Here is a 24,559-nt window from a genome sequence, read left to right on the forward strand (position 1 = left end):
TATCCATTAAACTAAGTCAGGATTTTGAATTTTTAAAGCTTTGGGTACATAGAAAAATTTGGTTTTGCCAATTTTTTTGGCAAAATGACTCTGACATTGAGAACAAACCAGTGTTCATGCCCAGGTGACATGACTTGCCCTGCTGTGATTATTAAAGCAGCCCCTTGCACTGCCAAGTGTCGTAGTTCAGATGATGAATTGCACAGTCTTGTTGGAAGTATGTGAAATGGGAGGACTGTAGCTATACTTGATCTCTAGGATACACTTTTATCAGGCCCTACAGGTAAAGTATTCCCATAGGCCTTATGGATTTTCACAGGAAGGCCTAAGTTACTCAGATGTCTGGGAGTTGTCCCTGGTTGGTTTCTGCTAATAACATTAGTAGTCCTTACGCTTCATACCTAGCAGGACCTAATAGGTGAACCCAGATATGGTTCTAATATCATTTAAGTTATTAATTGACATTGTTAATATCCCCACTTTTTTTTCAGATGGGAGTATCAAGGCACAGAAAAGCCATATAGCCTGTCTGAGGTTCCACAGTTAATAGCTAGTAAGCATGGGAATTTTCTAGGACTCCACGTTCGGGAACTACATCAGACATGGGTTCTCACTTCACCAGGAAACAAATGCGAGGACATTCTTACTTCCACTTACTACAATATATTAATGACTAGTGTGTGATGAGACCTCCACCCACTCGGAGCTTAGAGTCATAGCCCGGTTATCCTGCAGCCTTCAGATGATGGGTTCTACCTCTCTAATTGACTAGACTTTCTCTAATAATCCTGGCAAAGTCTTTATGGGTCAAAGTCAGAAGGGAAAGAGTCTCTGGTCAGAGCCAGAGTCATAAGACACAGTGAATGTATATTAATGATGCCACTTAGTAAACTTCCAGCATGTTATGCTGGAGGAGGCTGGGAGGCAGTCTGTCCCTCTGTCCCTCTGTCCTTGGTGGCACAGACAGCCCCCTGGAGCCAGCCAGATTCAAACTCACATTCTGCCAAAGGCAGAGGGACACAGGCAGACACACGCTACCAGGAGACGTCTGCCTTTGATATCCCACGTTTGTGACACATGCCAGATCTTCTCAGAAAGAAACAGCCCACCACAGCCACTGTGCCATCAGGCACTTTGAGGCTCACAGACATAAATGGGAAAGTCGGAAGGAGTAGATGATTCCCTCTAAGAGGACCTGCCTGCTTTTCCTGGGAGAGTGAAGAAACCTCTAATCATTTGCTCTGTTTTTCCAACCCAGTGAGTAGACAGAATTGTTCCATGTAAAGATTTTTCTTCTCTCTGTATAAGACACTGGCCTTCCTGCTGTTTGCATTTTGGATTATTTTGTTTGCTTTTAAGTCAGAAGGACAAGAGTTGTGTATAGACAAGCTTTATCATAGATTCTACCTAAAATTCTTCTAGAATATGATTCAGTTTTTCCTTTGTAAATAAAATCATAGGTGAATGTGTGGTCAAAAGGTGTATTTGGTTTTCCCCTTTCAGAGATCTGAGTGCCGCTTGGGGAGGTGGCATCTCATATTTATAAAACATGTTATTTATTTTCTTACTTTCAAAATGCTAAACATAGCTGATCTCAATTAATCAGCACAGTAACCCTTTTAGAAAAATAAGGTATTCTATTACTGAAAATGAAAGGCTGCAAGGTAAAGTAACTGCTCTCAAAAAATGCTGCAATGGGATTAGAACCAAATTCTCCTGATTCCAAATCCAGAAGTTACAGTCAGAGTATGATTGTATTTCTTTATTAAGATTAAAGTCAGCTCTCAGCAACAGAAAGATTAAAATAATACTAGTTTAAGAAAGATGGAAATTTACTTGTCTCTCAAATTTATTTATTTTCCACATATAAGTCCAGAGGTGGAATTTATACTGTATTTTGCTTTTATCTTCCATTTTTATCTTTTGCTTTTATCTTCCAAGATCACCTAAAGGAACAAAATGGCTGCTCTAGCACCAGCCACCATAAAAGCCTTCCTGCTAGCAGATATGAAAGAGGAGAGGGGACTATCATGCTCTATCCCTTTAAGGACGCTGCTTTGGAAGTTGTACTGCATACTTCTGGCATAGCCAGTCTGTGGCAAAGCCTAAAATAGAGGCCAAATTTCCAGACTTTTGGACCAAGCTCTTTGCAACAATCTGTCCCTTATGCCTGGAGCTTTTCATCACCGTTGTGTTGATGTAATCTTTGGTCAAGTTTCTGTCTCTCAGCCTATCCATTAGTCTTTGCTAGTAGGAGGTGATTTTTCTCAGGGATGCATAGATAAGGTAAGGCTCCGTTGGAAATGCTGGAATGAATTTACTGCAAAACTAGTGTTTTCTATGGGAGTGGGATGGGGCAGGAAAATCTATTGCATCTCTACCAGCCAGAATTCACTTGCATCTAGTAAGACTCCTCACATTTCCATCAGTGTCTACAACTTACAGAGCCACTAAAAGCTCGGAGACAATAGGAACAGACATCAAAATTATCAATAGCCCAAAATATAAGTGCCCATATAATGCCTAATATAAGTAGCATGTACTGGACAATGCCTCATATTCTACTGAAGAAATAGCCAGTGATCTTTTGGGGGCCCATTTCAAAGTCTTTTAAATTTTTTTGACACTTTCAGTAATACTTGTTATTGATTTGCTCTAAGTGAGGTTTATTAAATAATAGAATTGTCATATTATAATCCCTTTAGAGATCCTTCAAAAAATCTTAGATGTATATAACAGCTAATCATAAGAATCCTTAACAATGTGTATATGCAAAGTCCTTTTGTTTGTTATCAGGAAAGGGCTTGGCTGACAACACATTTCTGAAGATATTCATTCCTGGATAAATTTTTAAGGATTTTTATTCTTTGCTGATCTTTATTTTGCCTTCACCCTTCTCAACATTTGAAAGCCTGCTTAACTGTGTATTTTCTTTTATGTTAGGTTCAAGTGACAAAATAATTTGCAAAAACAAATCCTAATTCTACAAATAATTTTTTTTTTCCTTAACCATGTAGCAGGTGGTTGACAATATTAAATACAGAAAGAGGGCCTTTGTTGTTTCAGTGGGGTTTCAGTGTATCAAGCTGTTTAAAAGTCTAAACAGGACTCTGTTAAGGCACATAAAAATTGAATAGAAAATAATGGAAATGTAAAAAATGTTAAAAGCTATTTGGGCAGTGCATTAATCAAAGACAAATTGGGCAGTCTCAGATCTTATGATTAAAAATTAAGCGAAATTGAAAGCCACTAAAGTCATCTTTGAAATGTAGCTACTTCTCAAGTAATTTCCAAGCTGTAATTATTTTTTTGAAAGTACGAAAGTCCTTATCTGTGTCATTACTGACGTTGTAAAAATAGATATTGTGGTATCATTTTACCGTAGTTTGAAGTCCACAGAAGGTAATAACCCTCCTCTCTGTCTATCCACACACACTTTCCCATTTCAGCCCCAGACAGTTCTCCACCTTTGTTTCCAAGATTTAGGGTTTCTAAAGCAAATGCCTCTTAATACCCTCAGACTTTCAAAATACAGTACCTGGTTGCATTCTTGAAAGGGGGAAGAAAAACATTACTGTGATCTTTCTAAATTTTTTTTTTTTTTTTTTTTTTTGTGACGGAGTCTTGCTCTGTCCGCCAGGCTGGAGTGCAGTGGCGCGATCTCTGCTCACTGCAAGCTCCGCCTCCCGGGTTCACGCCATTCTCCTGTTTCAGCCTCCCGAGTAGCTGGGACTACAGGCGCCCGCCACCACGCCCGGCTAATTTTTTGGTGGTTGTTGTATGTTTAGTAGAGACGGGGTTTCACCGTGTTAGCCAGGATGATCTCAATCTCCTGATCTCATGATCCGCTCGCCTTGGCCTCCCAAAATGCTGGGATTACAGGAGTGAGCCACCACACCGGGCCTCATTCTTATTCTCAAGATCCTGCAGGAAAATCAGATGTAGTGAACCTCCCAGTCAGGTTATCCCGCCACGTATGTTAAAGTTGCCAGCGTAAGTTGGAATCAAGAGGCCTGAGTGAGGCCCTTGAGCCAGAGGGAGCTAATTAACCAGCCAGCGATTCCAATGTTCACATCTCACTTAGGGTCTTAGAGAAGCTGGGAATTCTCCAGGTCTCGGGAGCATGTCTCACAAATGTCAAGGCTGTACCACCTTGGTTAAGTGCTTACTGGCCGGGCCGCTGAATGCTGTTTGTATTTAGAATGGAAAGAAATATTACTAGAAAACTTGCTCTTTTGAAAGAAACCTTTGTACCTCTTTTGAGCCCACATTGCCTTCCTCTGACAATTTTTGTGATGTAAACCAGAAAGCAGAAAACCCAGACACGGGAAAAAAAAAAATTGGAACTCTGTCTCCTCCCTCCAGGCCTAATCCTACGTACTAAACTGCAGCTCTGCTGTAAAGCTTCCCAGCGTCTACTCAGGAGCCCCCTGAACTGTCTTCACCTGTACAACAAGCGGGTGTTATGGGGATGTGTACCTCTGGCTTCCCACCTTCGGTATCTCCCACTTCCTGCACGTGTTTTACCTAAACAAGAGAATAGTTGCTCACAGTTTAGTCTTTATCGATTCTACCCTCACCCAACTTTCCCCCAAAACCCACCTCTGGGGCAGGGATCGCCTTCCTGATCATCCAGGGAGAAGCATCTAGGCTGTTTTGAGTCACTGCTCCTCACTGACCGAGTTATTCCCAAGCGGTGCCTGCGCTGTGGACAAGAGCTCCAACCCTATTGTACGTTTCTAGAAATCAGGGATTATGTGGTCTTATTTTTTGCTCCATTTTTTATGAAATATTTTAAATATTTTCTTGAAAGGGGGAAGGAAAACATTACTGTGGTCTTTCTAACTCATTCTTTTCTTTTCTTTTTTTTGAGACGGAGTCTTACTCTATACTGTACTCTCTACAGAAAAGTAGAAAACATATTTCAGTGAACACCTATATTACCAGTACAAATACCAATTAATTTCAATGCCTTGGCCATTTTTGTGTCCTCCATCAGTTCTCTCTTTGCGGAAAATATGTAAACATAAATTATACTCTCATTTTCTTTCATCCCTGAATACTAAAACATGCATCTCCAAAGTATATCTTCCCATACATCCATAGGAACATCATTGTAGCTGACAAAAATGACCATAATCCCCAAATATCATTACATTCCCAGACCATATTCAAATTTCCTTATTCAGTCTCAAAATATTTTCTGTAGCTTTTGTTTTCTTTAAACCTGGATCAAATTAAAAATCATAATTGTACTTGATTATGTCTTTTACATTTCTCCTAATGGCAGAATGGCTCCTCTTTTTTCTGCGATATATACTATTTCACAATACACCTGGATTAGGCCAGTTGTATTGTAGGCTGTCCTGCATTCTGGACTTGACTGATTGCTTTCTTGTGAGGTGATTTCACATGTTTATCTATAACGTCCACTTGTCCCACGATTGGTGATTCGAAGGGGAGATTAATGGGCAAAAGAGGTGACCACCAAATTTCTCTAATATAAACATGTTTTTCCCATTGAGAATGGTGTATTTTCTGTGGGATAATATCCCATTAACTTTTCTCCAAATGAGGTTAGCATCCATCGATGATCCTTACCTGCACCAAGTTTTACAACAGGGGCTACAAAGTGGAGATGTTCTAAATTAATCACCCCTTCTACACCTACGAGTTGACAGTCTTCTGAAAGGTGGAACTCTCCTTTGTAAACAGGCTATTTGGTGTACCTAAAATATCAACAAAGCAGGCAGCTGAATCCTTAATTGTTTGTTTTTAATTATTAGTTTTCAGATTAAGAAGCTGGTATCATAGTTACGTTCAGCTATGGAAAATAAATAATTTTGTTTTCTTTAATGTTTTGTGAGTATCACTATGGACTCGTGCTTTTTAAAATGTATTCACTGCGTCTTCATTACTGATAGCATTATTCTTTTGGTGTTCGGATTGTCCTAACTTTGACCATGGAGAGCCCCTCCAGTGGGTTCTTCCATCCTTGTATCAGTTATCTAATGCCACAGAGTACTGTGTAATAAACAACCAACAACCTTCCAGAACACATAGAATAAGTCATTTTTCACAAACCTGGCTGTTGGCAGGTGGTAGTTAGGGAACTCTGCGTATCTCATGGTTGATGTCCTCACATGGCCAGACACCCAGCCGGATGTTGGCTGATCTGGAGTGGCCTCTTCTTGGATGACTGGAGCAACTCAGTTTGTTCTTTGTGCCTTTGATCCTTCTCCTGGGCCAGGACACTAGGCCAGGCATGTTTGTCTCATGGCAATAGCAGAACCCAAGAGAGAGCAAATCCACTGTGCAAGAGCTTTTTAAGTGTCAGCCCGCTTCTATTTACTGATATTCCATTGTCCAATTCCAGTCCTGTGTCTGAGCCTAGAGTCATGAGAAAAGGCCCTGAAAAATTAGATGGAAAAGGGTGGGGTGAAGAATTGGAGCCATTTACAATCTACCATGGTCTTATTGACATGTCCTTATCAGTCACTTGTCTCCCCCACTGGTCTTTGCTTTCTGGCCAGTAAGATATTTTAGATTTATAATATACTTTGTGTGCCTCAGACTTGGAAACATCCATTTTTTTCAAGGATCCCTGGCTCATTTTAGGGAGAATGGTACCTAGAGACAAAAATCTGGGTGTCTAGGATAATCATGCTTCTAGCCCATTTTTATGGACAAAACTAGCAAGTGTGTAGTTTTGAACAATAAAGAAACATTGGTTCCAATTGATATTTCTGATGCAAATTCAACATCACAGAGTTTTAAATTTTAACTGAATTTCCTTTTGTTTTTTAAAGACAGGGTCTCACTCTGTTACCCAGGCTGGAGTGCAGTGGCGCAATCATAGCTCATTGCAGCCTCAAACTCCTGAGCTCAAGAAATCCTTCCACTTCAGCCTCTTGAGTATCTGGGACTACAGGCAAATACCACCATGCCCAGCTAACTTTTAAATTATTTTTTTTTCAAGAGACAGAGTCTGGCTATGTTGCCCATCTAATTTTTCAGGCTCTCAAACTCCTGGGCTCAAGCTATTCTCCTACCTTGGCCTCCCAAAGTGCTGGGATGACAGGCATGAACCACTGCACCTGGTCCGAATGTCCATGATTAAAAATGTGGATCTCTTTTCTCTTGCACAGAAAATCTTAGCTCCTAATAACATTAACAGAATTATTTATTTACTTGGAATTATGTCTGAGAGCACAATGCTGTGATTAACACAGAATGTTACTACAGCTAATATGCAGTAACTGTCATCTGATTATAAGTTTCATGAAAGTCAGAGAATGTGACTAACACATGGTGCATACCAAATATCTAGCAGAGTATCCCGTACATTGTAAATATTTTTTAATAGATAAAATGTCTATTGGTTTTGTTGTTTTGTTGTTTTTTTTTTTTGAGTTTTGCTTCTTGTACCCATCATTTCTCTTTTTGGAAACACCTACCTTTTCTAAGCATGTTCTCATGCAAATGAGTTACTGATCTACTTTAAGCAGAATGCACATAATTTCTTTTACATTTCCTCACCGTCTCTATGTGTAGTATTTCCTTGATATGCTAAAGGGCTGTGTGTAGTTCTCATAATCCCAAAGAAAAGGATGTAGTTATCATATTGGGTACTTTTTTTAAATATCATGAGTTTTAACAAAACCTAAAAACCAGAAGTGCCTTTGGCATTTCCATGGCATTCAAACTCCTACTTTTTAATCCATTGATTCTGATGACGATTACTGAGGCTCCTGCTACAACATCAGCCCGCATTCTTTTTTAAGGTCTTGTGACATTTGGGTTATTCTGGAATTTGTTTTTAACTATTTAAAGATTTCCTGTTTTGTCCCACAACAGTTGTCTTCATTATCTTTAAGATAATATCTTTAATAATTAAGACATTATTGGCAAGAGGAAGGTCTGGAGGTCTGCTCACCGCCTTTGGTGTTCTCTTCCATAGCAATGGCCTGAGAAGGGTGATTTTTCCAGGTGAAAGATAGGCTGTGGTGTAAACTAAGACATTCCAGGTGAAACATACCCACTTAATATAACCTTGTAGATAGTGCTGTCCAAAAGAACTTTCTGCAGTATTGGAAATACTCTATACTCACAGCATCCAACACAGTATCCACCAGCTATATGTGGTTACTGAACACTTGAAACATGTCTAGTATAAATGAGGAGTAAATTTTTAATGTTATTTAATTTTAATTAATTTTAATATTAATGGAAACATGTGGCTAGAGGCTACATATTAACAGTACAGTTCTGGATTATAAATATGGTCCAACTAAAATATTTGCATTTGACTCATGTTTCCTAAAAGAAACTCTCAGTAGGAATTAATGTCACCTTTCTAGTCATTTTTTATTTTTCATATAACTTGCCACACACACCTTACTGTTTAAGAGCCAAAGGAAAAATCACTCTTCATGAGAGGCAGTGTATCTACATCTGGACCGCAGACCTTCGTTTGGCTGCTGTGAGTTCATAGGCTCCCAGCTCCTGACTTTGCAGCGAAAAATTTCAGAATTGGAGCTTGTGGCCCAGTGGTTATTGGAGAAACATGGTGAAAACACAATCACTAATAGCCTGCAACCAAAATATCAGATTAATTCTATAAACACAAATTACTGCAGAAGCCCAAAAGGGATGAAATGAAAGACAGTTGCAACAGACCTTTATTTACGTTATAGCTGCATGATGTTTTTAAAACTTCTTGAGCTGTAAATGTTAATAGAAAATGTTAAACAAAAGTAGAAAGAGTAGTAAATAAACCTCCAAATCTGTTTGTTTTTTTCAGTATCATTTTAAGTTCAAGAACTTATGCATAGTCTATGAGCTTCAATCTTTCGCAGTTATTAGTTTTATCAATGCTCCAATTGTTCTATTCTTGGGCAGCGGGAGCCTCTCCAAGATGGCTTCTGAGTCATTTTGACACGGTCCTAATAAACTTTGACCTTTGGGCTCAGATATTGCCTATCATAGACCTGGAATTAGCCATTTACAGAGATAATCTGGGTTTCATTTAGTGGGAAATGGTATTTCTAGACTGCAATATGGGTACTAGAGATTACAGATTAATATTTTATGACCATAATATTGATGTTGACTGTCTTAAGATATGTGTATATTGTATGCTATTTGTTATCAGAACATACATAAATACAAGTAAATTATAGATAGAAATAAAATAAGCAATAGAACACTGTTTCTATTGCTAGTTATTTAAAATTAAAAGAAGATGATAGGAGAAAAATTAAATTTACTACATTCATTGTTTATACTCTTTGTTTCAGAAATTAAAATCTATTACTATGTAAGGATTCTTTGTGATATTTATATAATCAGGGATTAATGTACTCTTCAAAACCAAACAGCATATATAAATTATACTTAGTAATGAGATCTATTAGCTCAATTGCTAATGAATCTACAGTACCATAAGATGCCATAACATTATTTAAATTTTTAACATATGCATGGCCTTCGAAAGCCTTTTTAAAAATGCATTATTGTCAAGCAAAAGTAAACAACATATAAAACAGCTGATCTATGATACTATGAGTAAATAACTGGAATTTTATCTAATTGTTGAGAGAGTTAGAAAAAATAATTTGTTATTCTTATATCAGTTTGAAAAAAAAACAACAAAAAAGGAATCATCTTCCTAGTCCTAGCTACCAATGCAATTTTTTTCCATTTCTGTAATATTTTCAGCTTGAAGAATTGCATAAGTACACAGAAAAATGAGATTAGTGGTATATTTTAAATGCAAAGCACTAGATATATTGCACATGAAAAGTAACTAGCAATTGGTGGTGCTGTAAGCTTTCCTTTTGGAAATTTTCTCCTAGGAATCTGACATTGTATATTTCTTAGAAATCCCATTGAGCATGGCTTTTCAACTTTATCTCTCTATCCATATAGCATTAAAATGCACTCTATACTCCCCTATGTAACATCTTATTGCTTTGCAATTATAAGGATAAAATAACGATAATTGAATCTCATAAAGAGGCACAAAAGGTATAATTTGACAAAAAAGAAACACCATGCCTATGCCTCCATCCTTACTCCACCTCAGTCATGGCCTCCTCATTCTAGAGCAGTTACTCTTACACTAGTGGTTCTGGTCATTGTTTTGTATGTAAGGTGGATATTTGGTGAATTAGACTTATGATAGTATTAATTGGCTCAATTCCTCATACATATATTTAGCATCTAACTTTGTACCAGTCATTATGCTAGGTATTAGAGATAGAAAATCAGGAAGGTGTGGCCTCTTCTCTGGCAAATCATGTACTCTAGTGCAGAAGACAGAGAGTTATTACAAACAAATAACTCTATCATGCTGTGATGAGTATAAAATAGGATGAATGAAGTGTGGACTGAAAGCAGAGAGAGATTAATTCTGCCTGGAAAAGGCATGAAAACTGTACAAGGGAGTTGGCCTTTATGCAGATCCCAGGAAGATCTTACCTGACCATAGTGGGAGAAGGACATTACAGGTGCAGGGAGCAGTGTGAGGGAGTGCAGAGGATTGGGAGACATGGTGGTGCTCCGGATGCTTTGTTGGGGTGATAGGCGTTCAAATGGGAAGAGGGGCCAAGGCCAGAATCGGAAGGACCTTAAATGTCAGGCTAAGAAACTTGACTAAAATAGTTTCTGCCAAAGGGATAAAAAAGGAGTTTTAAAAGAGAGATATGGCTGTGTCTGCACAGAGACTGGAAATAAGGAGAGAGACCCATTAGGAGGCTGCTGGAGTAGTCTATGGTGAAGGTGATGACAATCAGAACCAAGGCGGAAACATTGGAAATGAAGAAGACAGGTGATTTGAGAAGGCTTCAAGAGGAAGAATGGGCAAGTTAGGAAATAATCCAAAGAGGGGATCCCCAGTCACTGCCTTCCCACATTGCTGAATGACCTGTGAATCATATCTGTGGCAGGGAATCAAGGCAGGTCAGCTAAAGAGGTTAAACATCTTCACTAACAACACTGACAACAAAGCTGCTACCCAAGAAACAAAGTTGGCTGTGTAAGCCTAGCAAAGAAAATTGCCTGCTAGAACAAAGGAAATAACATTTATTGGGAAATAATATCAAAACCCAGAATGTCCAGAAATTAATATCCATAATGCCTAGGATATAATCCAGAATTACTTAACATACAAATAACCAAGAAAGTGGAACACATGCTCAGAATAAAAGAAAGTTAATTGTTTGACCTGGAAATGGAACAGATTTCTGGAACTGACAAAGATTTTTTGAAAGCTATTATAACTATCCTCAACGAATTAACATAAGCCTGTCTTGCAATGAATGAAAATCTCAGCAGAGAAATAGAAAATCTCAGCAGAAAACATAAAGGAACCAAATGGGGACTTATAAATAGAACAATAAAAACTCTGAAATTAAAAAATTCACTGGATGGACTTGATAATTTAATTACCATGACTTAGGAAAGATTAAATGATAGATCAATATCCAAGGTGAGGCCGGGAGTGGTGGTTCATGCCTATAATCCCAGCACTTTGGGAGGCCAAGGCAGGTGGATCACCTGAGATCAGGAGTTTGAGACCAGCCTGGCCAACATAGTGAAACCCTGTCTCCACTACAAATACAAAAATTACCTGGGCATGGTGGCACATATCTGTGGTCCCAGTTACATGGGAGGCTAAGGCAGGAGAATCGCTTGGACCTGGGAGGCAGAGGCTGCAGTGAGCAGAAATCATACCACTGCACTCAGCCAGGGTGTCAGAGTGAGACTCTGTCTCAAAAGAAAAAAAAAGGAAAAAGAAAAAGAAAAAAAAGAAGGAAATTATTCAAAATGAACAGGGAGAAAATTTGTTTTTAATGAACAGAGCATCAGAGACCTGTGAAGTGATATCCATCTGCGCAATTTATGTGTAATTAAAATACTAGGAGAGAAAATGGATAAAGAAGTAGAAAAATGATTTGTCAAATTAACAGCTAAAAATGTGATGAAAGACATACCTTGGCAAATATAAGGTGCTCAGTGAACATCAAACAACATAAACACAAAACAGCTCAATCTAAAGCACATCACATCATTAGAGAAATGCAAATCAAAACCATAATGAGATACCACCTCATGCCAGCTATCCCAGAACTTGGAAAAAAAAAAAGTCAAGAAACAACAGATGTTGGCAAGGTTGCAGAGAAAATGTAGCACTTTTACACCTTGGTGGGAATGTAAATTAGTTCAACCATTGTGGAAGACAGTGTGGCGATTCCTCAAGATCTAGAAGCAGAAATACCATTTAACCTTGCAGTCCCATTACTGGGTATACACACGAAGGAATATAAATATTTCTAGTATAAAGATATGTACACACGTATGTTCATTGCAGCACTGTTCACAGTAGCAAAGACATGGAATCAACCCTAATGTCCGTCAATGATAGACTGGATCAAGAAAATATGGTACGTATACACTATGGAATACTATACTATGCAGCCACAAAAAGGAATAAGATCACGTTTTCTTCAGGGACATGGATGGAGCTGAAGGCCATTATCCTCAGCAAACTAACACAGGAACAGAAAACCAAACACCGCATGTTCTCACTCATAAGTGGGAAGTGAACAATGAGAACATATGGACACATTGCAGGGAACAATACACACTGGGGCCTATTGAGGGGAGGGGTTGGGAGAGGGAGAACATCAGGAAGAATAGCTAATGGATGCTGGGCTTTATACCTAGGTGATAGGTCGATCTGTGCAGCAAACCACCTTTATACCTAGGTGATGGGTTGATCTGTGCAGCAAACCAGATTTACCTATGTAACAAACCTGCACATCCTGCACATGTATCCCAGAATTTAAAATAAAAGTTGAAGGAAAAAAAAGAGACCAAAAGAATAAAGCACATAACAGTCAATTTCAAAAGCCAAAGGCAGCACGTAAATCTTAAAGGCACCAAAAGAAAAATAACTTAATACATTCTGGGAAATAATTCAATTAATGGTTGACTTCTCATTAAAAACCATGGTGACCAGAAGAGAGTGGAACAGAGTTTCAAAATGCTGAAAGGCAAAAAACAAAACAAAAAAACCCTATAAACTGGAAATCTATATTCACAGAAAATATTCTTCAAGAATAAAGGTTAAATGACATTTTCAGATAAAACAAATATAAAATAATGTGTTTTGCCAGCAGACCCATACAAAAAGAAATCCTAAGGGAATTTCATCACGGAGGAAAATGATATATAATGGAAACTCAAATCTTGATAAAGAATAAAAAACATCAGAAATGGCCAATTGTGGATAAATGCAAAAGACATTTTTTTCTTTTTGACTTTTTAATTTTAACTTCTTTATAAACCATGTTGTGTCATAAACTAAAACTGTAACATTGTCTTCTGTAATATGTAAAGTATGTTGATGTAATACACGTAACAAGTATAATTGCATGGGAGTGGACACGGACCTGAAAGCTTAACAGGTTTCTATAGTTAATAAGAAGTGGTACATTATTAACTGCTTCTGGACTTTTAAAATTTAATGGTATATATTATAACTTCTAAGACAACTACAAAAAAAGCTAATACAAAGAAATGCACCTAAAATAGGAAAATTAAAATTCTAAAGATATTTAAACAATAAAATGAAAACCAGATAATGAGAGAGAAACAAGACAGAGGAGACACTTAGAAAACAAACAAATGATAAACCCAAACCCAGCCATATAAATGGTTTTCTTACATGTGCATATGGTATATTTAAAGGTTAGACTATATTATTGTCCATAAAAAGGACAAAAAGACGTATAGGTTTCAAAAGATTGAAATATGTACAGAGTATTCTTTGATCCAGTGGATTTAAATTTTAAAAATCTATAACAATATGATGGTCAGATAAACTTTAAATATTTGGAAATTAACAGATTTCAAAATACCTATTGGGCGTATGAGACATTAAAGGGAAAATTAGAAATAATTTGAACTGAATAATAATGTAATTCAGCATATCAAAATTTGTGAGACGTCACTAATGCTATACATGCAGGAAAAATTTTAGCTTTAATAGTTTAATTATAAAGGAAAAAAAAATCAAACCAAAGACCTAGGCTTTCATCTTAACAAACTAGAAGAAAAGAAGTAAATTAAAAATGAAGGAAGCAGAAGGAAGGAATAACAAAGAAAAGAAAATAACTTTCTGAAGTAGAATACAGAAATAATACACATGATAATGCCAAGAGCTTGTTCTTTGAAAGGTCAATAAAATTGATAAATATCCAGTTTGGTCAAGAAAAAAAGAAGATACAAATGACCAATTCAGGAAATAAAGTAGGGAGATAAATGCAGATACTACTATCCTACTAAAGCATAACCTGTTATCTTACTAAAAAGATAATACACTATTAATTAAAACAAAATGCATGCATATTTTTTAAACTAATAAATATTTTTAAATAAATTATTTTTAAAATAAAACAAAATTTATACTGATGGGGTTCAGGATATACTACAAAAAATATGGCACTTTGGCAGTGGAAGAAATAGCAGAAACAGAAAGGTCTCTCTGCCCTTCCTCCACAATTCTCCCCTAAAGCAGGCCATGCAAGAATCCTCTGACTTTCTTCTGAAGCAGGTTACAAGACTTTCAGTCTAGAAGTGTCCTTCTTGTACTCAGAAGAAAGGAATTTCCTTATTTCACAAGACACAGGGACACAAAGAAGAATGTCAGCCAACAGACCTTGCTAAGTTCCCCATTTATTACCATTAGATCACATCACCTTTCTCCAATTGTACTTCTCCATAACTGTCCACCATTCATCAAACCAAAGGATAAAAATACACAGGTTTCCCTGTTTCTTTGGATGTTCCTGTCTGAAGTTTCCCGTATCACATAAAACTTACGTAAAATAAATGTGTATGCTTTTCTCGTGTTGATGTGTCTTTTGTTGTAGGTGCCTCAGCCATGACCCTTACGATCGATGAGAAAAGATCCTTTCTTTCCTACAATACCAATACATTTTACAAGCTAGATGACATGGACAAATCATCAAATGACTCCTATTTTCAACACTGACCTAAGAAGAAATAGGAAACGGAAGCAGCTCTATTTCAGTTAAAGAACTTGCTTCTGTAATTTAAAGCCTTCTCAAAAAGAAAACTTCATGCCCAGTTGGCTTCATTAATTAATTCTATCAAATATTTAAGGCAAAAATAATAAAAATCCAACATAAATTTTTTCAGAAAATAGAATAAAATGGAACACTTCCCAACTTATTTTATGAAGCAGAAATACTCTCACTCTAAAACCAGATAAAGAAATCACAAGAAAAAAAAGAATTAAGACCAATATCCTTCATGATCATGAGGCAAAAATGCCTGGCAAAATATTAACACATAAAAATCAACAATAGGCCTGGCATGGTGCCTCACACCTATAATTCCAGCACTTTGAGAGGCTGAGGCAGAAGAATTGCTTGAGCCCAGGGGTCTGAAACCAGCCTGAATAACAAACTGAGACTCAATCTCTACAAAAATTTTAAAAATTAGCCAGGCATGGTGGCATGTGCCTGTGGTCCCAGCTACTTGGGAGGCTGAGTTGGGAGGATTTCTTGGGCCCAGGAGTTCATGGATGCAGTAAGCCATGATCATGCCACTGCACTTCAGCCTAGGTAACAGAGCAAGACCCTGTCTCAAAAAAAAAATCAATACTATATAAAACATGGTAATATATCATGACCAATGGGTTTATGTTAGGAATGCAAAGTTGGTTTAACATCTGAAAATCAATGAACATAGCTCACTGTATTAATGACAATAAAAGAGAAACCTCATAAGATAATTGCAATAGCTGCACAAAAAGCATTTTATGATAATCAACATTTTATGATAAAATCTTTCAACATCCTAAGAATAGAAGGGAACTTCCTCAGACTTATTAAGGTCATTTATGAAAAAAAATTACACCTAAGCTATATTCAATGGTGAAAAGTTCAATGCTTTCTGCCTAACACTGGGAACAATGAAATGATGTGTTCTAATGCTGATTTTATTTAGCATTGTAATAAAAGTCCTGGTTAGTGCAGTAAAGCCAAAAAATAAATAAAAAAATGTACACAGATTTGAAAGGAAGGAGTAGACCTGTCCTTATTTGCATAACATGATTGTGTATGTTAAAACCCTAAGAAGTGTATTTTTTAAGTGAACTAGAACAAAAAAGTGCATTGAGTAAAGTTGAAGGACACAAAATCAATAGACAAAATTAACTTTATTTTTATAATTACAAACTAACAAATAATGAAATTAAACAGTAATACCATTTACAATGAAAAAATGTTGGGAAATTTTGGGATTAAATTATTAAAAAGAAATTCAAAATCTGTACATGAAACTAAAATTCCAAAATGAAACTAAGAAAGATCTAAGCAATTAGAGGTATATACTATGTTCATGGATTGGAATAAGCAATATTTTTAAGATGGCTGTTCTCCTCAAATTGAACTATAGATTCAATGTAATACCAATCCTAATCCCAAATGCTTGTTTGATGAAATCAGCAAGATAATTTAAAAATTTATATTGAAATACAAAGGACCTAAACTATCCAACACAATTTTGAAAAAGTAAAACAAAGTTTGAGGTCTTATACTACTTGATTTCAAGACTTACTCTAAAGTTACAGTAATCAACACAGTGTGGCATTGGCATAAGTATAGACACAGATAAATGGAATGGGATAGAAAGCCCAGAAAAAGAAATCTACCTATACATTTTCAATTCATTTTTGACAGAAAAAAAATTGCCGAAGTAATTCAGTGGGAAAAAGACAATCTTTTCAACAACGTACTGGAATAACAAATGAGTTATGTATCTGAAAAGAAAGGAACATTGCTGCTTGTCACATATACTGCCTAAAAGATAACTAAAATTTGATTGTGGACCCTAAATGAAACAGCTGAAATTATTAGAGTTCTTAAAGAAAACATGAGATAAAATCTTTGTGACACTGAGGTAGGCAAAAATTTCTCAGGACACTAAAAATATGAATCATAAAAGAAAAATACAAAAAAAATTTCATTCACTTTATGAATGTTTGTTTTTATTATTATACTTTAAGTTCTGGGATACACGTGCAGAATGTGCAGTTTTGTTACATAGGTATACACATGCCATGGTGGTTTGCTGCACCCATCAACCCGTCACTTACATTAGGTATTTCTCCTAATGCTATCCCTACCCTAGCCCCCCACCCCCCAACAGGCCCCAGTGTTTAAAAAATTAATTGGGAAAAGAATAAGGAAAGCCACACCCTGGTAAAGAATTTTTAAAAATACATCTCAGACAAAGACTCATATCTAGAATGTTTAAAGGACTCAGTAATAAATTGTAAAAAAAAAAAAATTAAAAGTGGACAAAATTTTTGAAGATACTTTGCAAAAAACCTGCAAATGACCCATAATCACATGAAGAGATATTCATTATTACTCTTTATCATCAAAATGCAAATTAAAACCTCAGTGAGATACCACCACACACCTGCCAGAGTGGCTAATGTTTAAAAGACTGATTTTGCCAACTGATAGTGAAGAAATGGTGTGCATGTGACTCTTCTACAATTGATGGTGGAAATGTGAAATGGTATAGCTACTTTGGAAAATAGTTAGGCAGTTTCCCATAAAGTTAAGTGCAAACATACCATATGACCCAACAATATAATAACTACAACCTGGCAGCAATCTAAATTGTCACCAATGCCTGAATTTGAATGCATAAAAATTGAGGTCTGTCAGTCCTATAGACTACTCCTTTGCAGTATAAGGGAATGAAACATTAATACATGGAATAACATGAATAAATCTCAAAATCATTATGGTAAGTGAAAGGAGAGAAACACAAAAGACTATGTAATGTGTGATTCTATTTGTAAGAAATTCTAAGAGAGGCAAACCTATATAATGACAAAACAGATCACTTGTTGCCTGAGGCTATTGATGGAATAGATGATCCACAGTAAAGGGGCATGGAGGTCTTTCACATCCCTTGTTAGATTCATTTCTAGATAGGTTATGTTTTGTGTTATTTTTGTCAATGGAAAAATATAAAAACTCATGGAAAGATGCTAAAAAAATACCTAAATAAATGCAAAGGCAGACCAAGTACACAGAAGGAAGACTCAGTATTGTAAAGATGTCCAATTTCCTCCAAATGGAACTTTCAATTGAATGAAATCTCAATCGGTTTCCCAGGAGAATTCTTTACTAATTTAACAGGGTGAATGTAACACATATAAAGCTGAATCTAACACATATAATGAACAGCAAAATCCTAAGGAACACCAAACCCTTCATGAAGGAAAATCATAAGGGAAAACTTCCAGATAGAAAGATGTACTACAAAGGTACCTAATTTCACAGTGTAGTATCGATGCAGGAATGAGCCAACTCATCAGTGGACACATAAAAAAGTCCCATGTGACCCAATGACTGCAGATATTGTTGCTGAAATATTATTGATGACATCACATCTCACAGAGCGAATAATGACCTTCTCAAATTGTGCTGGAACAAATAGTTAGAGATATAAACATATAAAATTAGATTCCTACCTCACACCATACATTCGTGTCATTTCCCTGTGAATTAAGGCTTTATTTTTTAAAGGAAAAGTCAAAAATGCTTCAGAAAAAATACAGGAGAATATTACTATGACCTTGTAATGAGAAAGTATTGTATGTGTCATATCAAACACAAAGGGTAAACATTTTTTACTATATTAATAATTTCTGTTTATCAAAGTATTTTATATATAAAATGGAAACCACAACTAAGAAAATGCACTTTCAACACATAAAACTAATGAATATTTCATATGAGAGGTACAAAAAATCTCTTACAAATCAATTAGATAAAAACATTCCAACAGAAAAAAGTAGGCAAAATAAATAAACCAATGACTTTTATAAAATAAGACAAAAATAGTAAATAAGCATATGAAGAGACTTTTAAGGTGATTAACACTCTGATTATGCAAAATAAAATCAGAGATACCATTTTTGCACCCACTGTATTGGAAGATAGTAAGAAGTTTGAAAATAACAAGTTTTAGAGAGGAGGTGAGTTATGAGAACTCATTCGCTATTGGTGCCTGTTAAAGTGCCATAACCACTTTTGAAAATAACTTGTAAGGTTAAGAATTCCCTTAACCCAGGCAAAATCCTGTCTCTACTGAAAATACAAAACTTAGCTCAGCGTAGCGGTGCAAGCCTGTAATCCCAGCTACTGGGAAGGCTGAGGCAAGAGAATCACTTGAACCCGGGAGGCAGAGGTTGCAGTAAGCCGAGATCGGGCCATTGCCCTCCAGCCTGGGCAACAGGAGTGAAACTCCATCAAAAAAAAGACAAGACGAGACGAGACGGGACGGGACGGGGAGGGGAGGGGAGGGGAGGGGAGGGGAAGCAAAAGTCTTGTACATTTGTACCAAAAGATGTAAAGAAGAATATTCGTGGTAGAATGGTTTGTAATAACAATACAACTAGTAATGACTGGTATCCATTGTAATATACACTAGAATCGTGTACATCAGTGAGAACTAGGATCCAAGACAGCATGGACTATTATATTCACCTTAGAAATATGATATCATAAATTACTGAGGAACACAGTAAATATCACCTGATTAAGCTCAAATGCAAAGAAAACTAAACAACATAATATTTAGAGATAAATAAATATGTGATAAAACTGTTAAAAGTACTGGAATGATAAAATTCAGGAGGAAAAAAAAGCAATCATATGTTCTAATTCTGAAATTGTCTCATTGATTTCCATAGAAACAAGCAGGTTTTATGTACCTCAAATGTAGTACGGCATAATCTTTTTTATGTATTTATTTTATTTTAAGTTCTGGGATACATGTGCAGGATGTGCAGGTTTGTAGCATAGGTAAACGTGTGCCGTGGTGGTTTGCTGCACCTATCAACCCATCACCTAGGTATTAAGCCCTGCATGCATTAGCTATTTATGCTGATGCTCTCCCTCCTCCTGTCCCCTGCAACAGGCCCCAGTGTATGTTGTTCCCCTCTCTGTGTTCTCATTGTTCAGCTCCACACTGCGTACTCTTAAACAATCATTATGTTTCACGGTGATCAGTAATGTGGGGCCGGGGTAAAAGCAGAGAACTTGGAACTCCTGAGGCGGGGTCAAAGGCAGGAAATTTTCATCCACTGAAGGCAAAGTTGATGTTTAGAAATTCATTCAAAGTAAAAGCTAGTAAACAAAGGGAGATAAGGTGACAATCAAATTAAGTAGTAACCTTTTTTGCAACTTATATAACCAACAAACAAGTGCTTTCTAAAAAAAAATTCTAAAATTTGCTATATAAGGGCAATTTCACTGAAATGATCGCAGAATCTTCCATGTGAGTGCTTTTAATGCGAGATAGCTCATTCGATAGATGCACCTTGGTGTGTTTGCTTACAAAACAGAAAACTATGATTCATTTGATTTGTTCATGAAAGTATTACCAGGAAAATAAATGAAAACAAGCGTCACCTAAACATCTGTTAACTTTAGCACTGAACCTTTGGATGTAATTTACATAATGCATAAAGTAGATTGATCTAGGACCATGTCGATGATGAAATTTTCATTATATTGATAGACTTTCATTTTCCTCATAAAATCTACACACACTTAAATTATAACAACTCTGCTTTTGAATTAATCCAGTCTGCATAATGTTTTTCAGTCATCAACTATTATAGTGTGAAATGCCTTTACCATCAAACTGGCTCAAGGTTACTGCCTTCACTCAGAGAGATAGTGTTTTCCTTCTCCCCACTGCGGGCCCTGCCTCTCAACCTAGAACCCTACATTTCAGAAAGTAGTTTGCCTGTATGAAATTTTCTTACTGTCTTCTAAGGTAGTGGCTGCAAAATGGTACCTATCTCTGATTTTATTTTGCATCATCACAGTGTTAATGACTTTAAGAGTCTATTCATGTACTTACTTACTATTTTTGTTTTATAAAATTTCTTGGTGTACACATGTTCTCACTCATAGGTGGGAATCGAACAATGAGAACACTTGGACACAGGAAGGGGAACATCACACACCAGGGCCTGTTGTACAGTGATGGGCATGGGGAGGGATAGCATTAGGAGAAATACCTAATGTAAATGACGAGTTAATGGGTGCAGCACACCAACATGGCACATGTATACATATGTAACAAACCTGCACATTGTGCACATGTACCCTAGAACTTAAAGTATAATACAAAAAAGAAAAAAAAAAGTAAGCCATAAAAATTCTAGAAGAAAACATTGGAAAATGTCTTTATCATCTTGGAGGGTCAAAGATCTTTCTAATTATGGTTCAAAACTAAGATGTCATTAAAGATTGATACATTTGATGAAATAAACATTTTTTTAAATTAAAAAAAATTCTTGGTGTATTTATTTTGCCTATTTTTTTCTGTTGGAGTGTTTTTATCTTATTGATTTTGGGGATTTTTTTTTTATACAACCCTACCTTTCAGAAATACACCCTTTCATTCATAGGAGATATATATGTACATGTCCATATGCATACTATTTTGAGTAAGCGTTTTTACTAATTTTCTAAGGGGATACTTGAAATCTTGGTTGTTCATCTACAAGAGGCCAGACTCAGCATCTATGAGATGTATAGATTCAAAGGTATTCATGGCAGCGAAGCAGCTAATTCCTCCAAGCAAGAGCACCTAGGGGAGCTCGTGGAGCAGATGAAAGCATGTTTTGCAGGATGTGGCTATGGGCCGCAGGCATTCTGCATACAGATTTACTCCAAAGTTGGACATAGGAAATTAGTCCCTTTACTAACAGTTGTCTTTGGCTCCTTGGAGTATCTGCTTTCTTAATCTGCTCTTTGTATCCTGCCCAAGAACATTCTAGCTGTTCCAAAGGTTTTCGGTGTGTGCGCCTGTGCTTTCTATGTCAGTGTGTAAAGTAAGAGAGAAGCATCATGTGAGGCTGGATTAAGAAGAGCTGGGCGTATTGCACCATATTGAAAGGGCCCTCTGATGAGTGGGAGCCTATCTTTTTTTCAAAACTAGTGATTTTACTTTACATAAGCATTCGTCAAAAGTTGAGGTGAGTTCCTTGATGTTTCATGTGGTTTTTTTCTACTTCCTCTCTTACAGATACAGAATTCATCTACAGAGAGCAGAAAGGAACAGTGAGACTGTGGAATGTTGAAACAAATACTTCTACTGTCTTAATAGAAGGCAAAAAAATTGTAAGTACTCTCTTTAATGACTGGGATAATTTCAGTTTTTCTTCCTGCAAGTCAATAAAGCAGAAAATGACTTTTGGTTTCAACTTTTAGCATAGCCAAGGAGAAGCAATAAACTTGTAATACTACAGGCTGAGCAACCAAAGATAATGTGAAATTGAAACCACACTAATTCAATAAGATGAAAGCACTGTTTCTTTCATTGTCCGGGAAATTTCTCTGCAGGTGTTGGGAACAAGTGTTGCGTATCATATATAATTAAAAGATAAAGTCCTAAGGCTTTTACACATTTACAGAACAATTGCAATAATGCATGTAGAATACTTCAGGAGAATTTGCTCAATCCCGTTTAAAAAAAGCTCATCTCCACATGCACAGGAAGTATTAACTTAGGCACTGTGAATGTACTTACGCTAATTATATTAAATGATGCTTATGCCTTAAAGTAAATACTGAGTCAATATGAATGCCACTGCTTTATAATTTGGGAAAACTTGTTTTCCCAAATATATGTATATTTTTTGAGACAGGATCTCACTCTGTTGCCCAGGCTGGAGTGAAGTGGTGCAATCATGGCTCATTTGCAGCCTTGACCTCCCAAGCTCAGGCAATCCTCCCACCTCAGCCTCCTGAGTAGCTGGGACTACAGGCGTGTGCCACCATGCCCAGCTAATTGTTTTTGTTTTTGTTTGTAGAGATAGGGTCTCACTGTGTTGCCCAGGCTGGTCTTGAACTCCTGTACTCAAGCAATCCTCCTGCCTTGGCCTCCCAAAGTGCCGGGATTACAGGCCTGAGCCACTGTACTTGACCCCAAAGATTTAAATGGCATTAAGATTTGATGTTCACGTATGGTTAAAGATATGTATTAGAAACATTCACTGGAGTTATATACCAAAATCAATTTAAAGAGAATTAACATTTTGTTTGTTTACAAAATGTTCAGACTCTTATTAGAATAAATAAATCTCCAACTCTAAGCAGTTGATTCTTTTCTTGTTTGAGGCACTGGGGAAATCAAAGGACAGAACTAAGGTTAAATCTATATTAAAAAGCAAGAATTGAAACAGGCTGTGAATCCCGAGTTAGAGCGATCATAACAGGGCTCTGGTATGAATCAGAAACACAGAAATCCTAGAATCCTATAATCCAGGATTAGAGGAGGTTGTAAAAAAAATTAACCGGTTCCCTGGTTTTACAGATAAGGATCCTGAGCCCAGACTTAGAGCATGAGCTTTCGAGTCTTGCAGCTCACTGATGGCTGAGGGAGCTCTCAGGTGGGGTCCCAGAAGCCTGCGTCCCAGGGAGAAGGAAGGATGGCTTCATCTGTACCCTACCCCATCCCCAGACCCACAGAAATACTGTGCTGCCTTCTTTTCCCTCCTAAAGAACATGTAACTTGCTATTTAAATACTTTCATTTCTTTTCTTTTGCATAAAGATACCTTTTTATTAAAAGGTTTGCTGAGACTTAGTATTAAGTGCATGCTGCCCTTAACATAGACTGCAGGTGTAAGGGAGGCCTCACGCTGTTGGATGATGGCATAGTTCCAAAGACAATCACTTTATTGAATTAAATAGTATTCTCCAAAGTAGGACCTAGGACAAATGAATGTGCCTGCATTTTTGCATTAGAAAATCATCTTTGGTAGAATTACTCCCCTAAGAGAATCTGATTCAACTCACTTAGAAATACTAACGTTGCAGAAATGGTTTTCTAATATTAATAGAGAGGATAAAATGATCAGACTGTTGCTGAGTGTGAGTGCATTTTAATGTCGGAATGTTATCATTATTCCCTGTGAGGATGTCAGTTTAGTAAAGGCAGGGTGTTGTACATAACAGCAGCACTTAGCAATGAAATACATGAATGTGAACCACCTTCTTTTTCTGAAATCAATAGCTTGTGACAGATCATATATTTTAACTGAAGTTATTTTAGCCAAGTCACCTTTAATAAGGTGACTTCAGAAACCACCATGGGTAAAGAAAAGTCCTCATCTCACAAATTCGCTGGCTTATTCTATATAATGCAATCATTTTTTTCCTTAAAATGTCATTTTCCATTCATGTTATAAACATTTATTAAGCACCAAATCTGTACAGCCTAATGGGTTCATTATTCCTTTCTCAAAGCTACATTTAAATGCTCCTATCAACAGACTCAAAATAAAGAAAACAAAAAATGTCATTTAGAGGTCTGCATCCTAATTTAATTTAATCTGGATTTAATTTCCGCAGAGCCACTTAGTCATTTAAAATTATCATGCCTCAATTGCTCTATCTCCAAATTAAAGCTGATTTCTT

The 24,559-nt window shown here is 36.6% G+C and overlaps 1 protein-coding gene across 4 annotated transcripts in view; it reads left to right on the forward strand.

The window, feature by feature from the left end:
* Positions 1–24,559, forward strand: part of DPP6 (dipeptidyl peptidase like 6) — an 865,911-nt gene that overhangs the window by 473,906 nt on the left and 367,446 nt on the right. For all 4 annotated transcript variants that reach the window (XM_054495448.1, XM_054495450.1, XM_054495449.2 and 1 more), the window contains exon 4: positions 22,165–22,259. In XM_054495448.1, coding sequence (XP_054351423.1) covers positions 22,165–22,259 — 95 coding nt within the window. The remainder of the gene's footprint in view (positions 1–22,164; positions 22,260–24,559) is intronic.

This window comes from Pongo pygmaeus, chromosome 6, assembly GCF_028885625.2.
Source record: "Pongo pygmaeus isolate AG05252 chromosome 6, NHGRI_mPonPyg2-v2.0_pri, whole genome shotgun sequence".
NCBI classification, from domain to species: domain Eukaryota; kingdom Metazoa; phylum Chordata; class Mammalia; order Primates; family Hominidae; genus Pongo; species Pongo pygmaeus.